Raw genomic sequence first — 6,044 nt, forward strand, 5'->3', positions numbered from 1 at the left:
AAAGTTAGCATTCATTAATTTTCTCTTTTGCTAAAGTTAGCATGCTAGGCTAACTTTAGCCCAGCATGCCAACTTTAAGCTTACTTTAGCAGGCTAGGCTAAAGTTAGCATTCATTCATTTTGTCTTTTGAGGGGGGGGTACGTGGAGGGGTAAGGAGGGTGGGACACGAGGGCGTTGGCGGTGGTCCTGTGGGAGAGGCGCGAAAACCCCGAACCTTTTGTCCTTTAGTGCACACGGCGTAGCCGATCACGTTGGCGCCGTTGGAGGTTCCCGTCGACGTCAGCGCCGGCGGCTTCCACCTGACCTGCAGGAACCCGGGAGACTGACCGCACAGGACCTGCACGTCCTGAGGAGGGAGGGGGGGCCCTGCGGAACACAAGACACCGGCTGGATAAAGTACTCCTTAGACCTCACAGTACTGCAGTACTACGACACAAATACCACGACGACAACGGTAAAGTTCTAGACCTGCCGGCAGCGTGCAGAACTCCACGCTGACCTCCCTCTTGGCTCGCTGCTCCGCCGGCAGCTGCCAGGGCACCTGGTGCGGCCGCGCCGCCACCGTGACCTTGTGCGCCGCCGCGGGCCTCAGGTTGAAGAACGTGTACCTGTAGCCGCCGGCCCGGACGGCGTCGTACTCGGCGCCGTCGAGGAACACGGCGTGAGCGTAGTTGCTGTTGCTGGGCGTCCACGAGAGCTCGGCCGTGGCCTGCGTGACGCCGTCCACCCTCAGGCGGCTCGGCGCCACCGCCGCGTCCTTCCCCACCAGCAGGGTGCAGCGCAGCTCGTCCGACGGGCCCCGCGCGGTGACGCTCTGCACCGAGATGCGGTAGGTGTCGGCGCTCAGGTCGAGCTTCTCCAGGAGCGACTTTGTCCGGCCCCCGTAGGGGACGCTCATGCGGACCTCGTTGTTCACCAGGACGTTGTAGCCGCTGATGGACCCCCAGCCGGGGGGGACGGCGGGGGGGTCCCAGCCAATGATGACGCTCTTGGCCAACTGTTTGATCAGGGTGATGCGGCGGGGGTAAGGCACGATGTCTTCGCCGACCTCGTCGATGTTGACGTCCAACGTCCCCGGCCCCGTCCCGTTGCTGGAGGAGCCCGGCGGGTCGAGGCCCACGCCGCTGACCCCTGACCCTGACCTCTGAGGCCCCGTGCTACTGTGGTTGAGGTAGCCAGGTAGTTGTTCGATCACCGGGTCTCGGTACTGGACGCAGGACGCGTCCTCGTCGTGGACGAAATCCACAAAGTTGGACGGGACGAGACCCCGTTGTCCACTCAGCAGCTCACCTGGAATTTAAAAAAAAATAAAATTTTTTTTTTTAATTTTTACGGATTCACCTCATACCTTCGTTCCGACCGCGTCCCGTTTAGACCTTCGTAGAAGCCGTCCTCGTCCATCGTCCCGTAGGTGTACAGGTACTTCCCCGCCACCAGGGGGAGCTCCGCCTCCGGGTGCTCGTTCGGGCCGTCGTACGGATTGTAACTGGAGGAGAAACAGACGTTAAACGGTCGGTTGACGTTGACGGTCGGTCGGTTGGTTGACGGTCGGTCGGTCTCGGTGCGGGATGTGATCCTACCTGTACCGGGCGATACACAGTCGCACCTTCCCGGTATATCTGGGTTTCGACCTGGCGGGGCTCAGCCCTTTGTCCATCTGAGAGCCAGAAAAAAAAAAAAAAAAAATCTGTTAGCATGCTAGCATGTTAGCATGCTAACTTTATTTAACTTTATTTTTTTTAAAAAATCTGTTAGCATGCTAACATGTTAGCATGCTAACATGTTAGCATGCTAACATGTTAGCATGCTAACAGATTTTTTAAAAAAAATAAAGTTAGCATGCATGTTAGCATGTTAGCATGCATGCTAGCATGTTAGCATGCTAACATGTCATCATCGTCCGGGGAGTTTCGCGTCCCCGGCAGACGTCACTAGCCGTACTCCCTACCTCGGAGAGGAACGCCCGGGCCGTGACGCCGGCGGCCGCGCGGCTGAGGAACGTGGGCTTGACGGACAGGAGCTCCGGTTTGTCCCCGCCGAGACTCTGCAGCGGTCGGATGAACTCCGATATCAGAGATCTGCTCATCGTCGGAGTTTCGGTGCCTGCGGTGGGGGAGAAACAACAAAAGACCGACATTCTGGTCTGTGCGACAAGTCGACCGACCGATCGAGTTGACTTGAGTTAGCGTGTGTACGTCCGACCTTTTCCTAAGGGGCCGGCCAGTCCGTTCAGGAGCTGCGTCAGGGTCTTGCCGGGAGACCCGGGGGAGTCGCAGATGGTCAGGGCGTCCGTGCCGAGGATGTCGAACTTCCCGGCCTGGAGTCGGAATTTCTCCAGCTCCTTGGAGAGGAGGTTGAACTGCTCGCTCTGGCTCCGACATTTCTCCTCCAGCTCTCGCACTTTGGCCTTAGGACGGTCGGACGGTCGGGCGGCAAGGAAGGGACGGTTCAAGGGTTGCGGGAGAGTGGGGGAGGTTGAGGAAAAAAAAAGATGATCAGCAAGGAAAAATTAATGAGGGAAAGACGGAGGAAAAAGACGGTGACTCTAAAAACCGACGTGATGACGTATGGAACGGCGCCACCTGCTGCCGCTGCACTGTAAGTGCAACCGTTCTCCGCAGATGGAACATGCAACATTTAAAAAAAAAAAAAATTTAAAAAACACGCTGAAGTACCTGCATGCTGTCCAAGTGGTTCTGGTCCAGAATCAAGAACACATCCATACAGGGAAAGATAGAAGAAAAAAAAAAGGGAAGCACGGTTACACATCTGGAACAAGGTTAAGTCAACATGTCAACATGCTAGGCTAAAGTTAGCATCAATTCCGTTTCCTCTTTTGCTAAAGTTAGCAGGCTAGCCTAAAGTTAGCATGCTAGCCTAAAGTTAGCTTAAAGGTGGCATGCTAGGTTAAAGTTAGCCTAACACGCTAACTTTAGTTAGCCTAGCATGCTAAATCTAACAAAAAAGAAAATGAATGAATGCTAACTTTAGCCTAGGCCTGCTAACTTTAGGCTAAAGTTAGCATCAATTCATTTTCTTCTTTTTATAAAAAATTATAAAAAAAACAAACCCCAAAACAAAATAAAATCAACAGTCACACCTACATGCTAGGCTAAAGTTAGCATTCATTCATTTTCTTTTTTGTTAGAGTTAGCATGCTAGGCTAACTAAAGTTAGCGTGTTAGGCTAACTTTAACCTAGCATGCCACCTTTAAGCTAACTTTAGGCTAGCATGCTAACTTTAGCATGCTAGGCTAAAGTTAGCATCAATTCATTTTCCTCTTTTTATAAAGAAAAAAAACCCAAAATGAAATCAACAGTCACACCTACATGCTAGGCTAAAGTTAGCATCCATTCATTTTCGCTTTTGTTAGAGTTAGCATGCTAGGCTAACTAATGTTAGCGTGTTAGGCTAAATTTATCCTAGCATGCCACCTTTAAGCTAACTTTAGGCTGGTATGCTAACTTTAGCATGCTAGGCTAAAGTTAGCATCAATTCATTTTCCTCTTTTTATAAAAAAAAAACAAACCCCAAAACAAAATGAAACAGTCACACCTACATACTAGGCTAAAGTTAGCATTCATTAATTTTCTCTTTTGCCAAAGTTAGCATGCTAGGCTAACTTTAGCCTAGCATGCCAACTTTAAGCTTACTTTAGCAGGCTAGGCTAAAGTTAGCATTCATTAATTTTCTCTTTTGCCAAAGTTAGCATGCTAGGCTAACTTTAGCATGCTAGGCTAAAGTTAGCATCAATTTAGTTCATCTTTTGCTAGTTAGCATGCTAGACCAACTTTAGCCTAGCATGCTAAAGTTAGCATGCTAAGCTAAAGTTAGCATCAGTTCATTTTCCTCTTTCTATAAAAAAAAAAAAAACCCAAAATAAATAAAATCAACGGTGGCCATTTAAGAAAGTGAAACCAACAGAGTGTCGGTTCCTGCGGTGCCGGCGGTACCGACTCACCTCTAACAGATGGACGGCGCCTTCATGTTCCTTTTTAGCCTCAATCGGAGCCTGGGGGGAGAAAAAAAAAAAACCCAACGGCAGCGTGAACGGTTTCACTTCACCACCAAGGGAGACAAACTACAGCCACTGACCCCCCCGGTGACCTCTGACCCCCCGTGACCTCTGACCCCCGGTGACCTCAGAGTCACCACTGCATACAACCGACTGGGACCACAGGGGGGGCAGCAGCAGCGTACGGTGGAACGTTGCCGTGCTCAGCGAACCTGACCTGGACTCGAACCTTAGACCTTTTGGTGCCAACTAGTGGCGATAAAGGACTAGCTTGTATTTTTTTTTTTTTTTTTTTTTTCATTTTGGGGGGGGACGCAGTGAGGGTGATGGAAGCAACCGCCGGACGTGGGTGGTGGGGGCCTGTGTCAGAGGTCACGGTGGGGCAGCGGTGACCCCCGAGTGCCTTACCTTCTGGAGAAGGTCAATCTCCTGCTGCTTTGCATTGAGTACAGCCAACGCCTGCTCATGCTCCAACTCTAGCTGCTGCCGCCGCTCTGCCGCCTCGCGCATATGCTAGTGCCGGGACAGGAAGTGGGACAGGAAGTGGGACAGGAGGGGGACAGGAAGTGGGGACGGTAGAGACGGAGAGGACAGAGAGTGGACCTCCGTTAGTTAGCGGGAATTGACGCGGCGCGTCAGGAGAGGCCGATGATCGGCTAACGTCAAACGTCAAAACTACGGGAGTGCTCCCTCTAGTGGTACGTCGGGGGGCGGGAATCCGATCTCTGGTTGGAATCGAGTCACGTTCGTTGTCGTCGATATATAAATTAGTAAAAAAAAAATTTAAAAAAAAATCACTGCTTTAAATACATTGGACACCAGTATATAAAAACCACCAGCAGGGGGCAGTCATGACACTCTCAAAATTCAGATCTGACGGGCCCGAAAGAAGTCGAGCTGCGAGGCCGTTAGCAGTTCGATTTAGTTCCCCCTTGAAGCTACTACTATATCTTTTGCTAGTTAGCATGCTAGACTAACTTTAGCCTAGCATGCTAACTTTAGCATGCTAGGCTAAACTTAGCATCAATTCATTTTCCTCTTTCTATAGAAACAAACAAACAAAATTAAACGACAAAATTAGTGGCCATTTAATAAAGTGAAACAAAAGTACCAACAGAGTGTCGGTTCCTGCGGTGCGTTCGCTAACGCCGCTACTTCAAGTCGCAGAAGTGCATTGTGGGTAACGGCCTCACCTTGAGCACCTGCTCTAGGTTCTCCAGTTTGACTCGGAGCTGGTTCCTCTGCCGCACGGCGAAATCTCTCTCCTGCGTCACAACACCAAGGGCTTCCTCCAGCTGGGCATAGTGCGACTTCACCTGCGGACACCAGAGGGAGCTGTTGCCTACATGTGTCTGGGGTTTTTTTTTTTTTCCTGCTGTTTTTGTCAATGACAATGAAAAAAAAAAACATGTTTTTTTTGGATTTGTTTGCTTCATCAATTGGTCTCCAGTTTTTTTTGGGGGGTTTTTTTTGGTGAATTTCCCAGAATGCATCATGTTATGACCTCCTGACCTTGTCATGTTGCTGGACCTGGTGTTGGTTGATCAACTGCAGGTTGAAGTGGTTGCTCTGCTCCAACAGGTCCTGGACTTCATTCTCCTTCAGTGGGAACAAATGACGTTTGATTGGTTACACAGCAAACAGGTGGGGGGGGGGGGCGTGGACCACTGAGGGGACGGGACAGGTCGGTGTAAAGGGTTAAAACATATATATATATGTCTATAATATAATAATGATCTCAGCTCTACTTAGGGATTTTTTTTTTTTTTCCCATTTCGCGGTGGGTCATTGAAGCAACTACAGCGACAGGAGACGGAACCACTGAATATATATGAATATATATATATAAATATATACACATACATATATACATGTATATATATGCATATACATTTATATATATATTCATGTATATGTATGTACAGTATATATGTATGTATATGTACTGTATGCATTTATGTGTATATATATGTATTTACAGTATGTATGTACGGATATACTGTGTTTATATATGTACGTATGTATAT

General features: G+C 49.3%; 1 protein-coding gene across 1 annotated transcript in view; it reads right to left on the bottom strand.

The window, feature by feature from the left end:
- Positions 1–5,633, bottom strand: part of rimbp2b (RIMS binding protein 2b) — a 16,581-nt gene extending 10,948 nt beyond the window's left edge. Inside the window, exons 1-11 of the mRNA XM_025053816.1 lie at positions 5,530–5,633; positions 5,211–5,333; positions 4,426–4,530; positions 3,964–4,014; positions 2,677–2,697; positions 2,204–2,408; positions 1,950–2,104; positions 1,582–1,658; positions 1,378–1,487; positions 470–1,291; positions 216–367 (exon numbers count right to left, since the gene is read on the bottom strand). Of these exons, the coding sequence (XP_024909584.1) occupies positions 216–367; positions 470–1,291; positions 1,378–1,487; positions 1,582–1,658; positions 1,950–2,104; positions 2,204–2,408; positions 2,677–2,697; positions 3,964–4,014; positions 4,426–4,527 (1,695 nt within the window). The 5' untranslated portion in view covers positions 4,528–4,530; positions 5,211–5,333; positions 5,530–5,633. The remainder of the gene's footprint in view (positions 1–215; positions 368–469; positions 1,292–1,377; positions 1,488–1,581; positions 1,659–1,949; positions 2,105–2,203; positions 2,409–2,676; positions 2,698–3,963; positions 4,015–4,425; positions 4,531–5,210; positions 5,334–5,529) is intronic.
- Positions 5,634–6,044: the final 411 nt, after the last annotated feature.

The sequence above is a fragment of the Cynoglossus semilaevis genome, unplaced genomic scaffold (genome assembly GCF_000523025.1).
Source record: "Cynoglossus semilaevis isolate Cse_v1.0 unplaced genomic scaffold, Cse_v1.0 scaffold282, whole genome shotgun sequence".
Classification (NCBI taxonomy): domain Eukaryota; kingdom Metazoa; phylum Chordata; class Actinopteri; order Pleuronectiformes; family Cynoglossidae; genus Cynoglossus; species Cynoglossus semilaevis.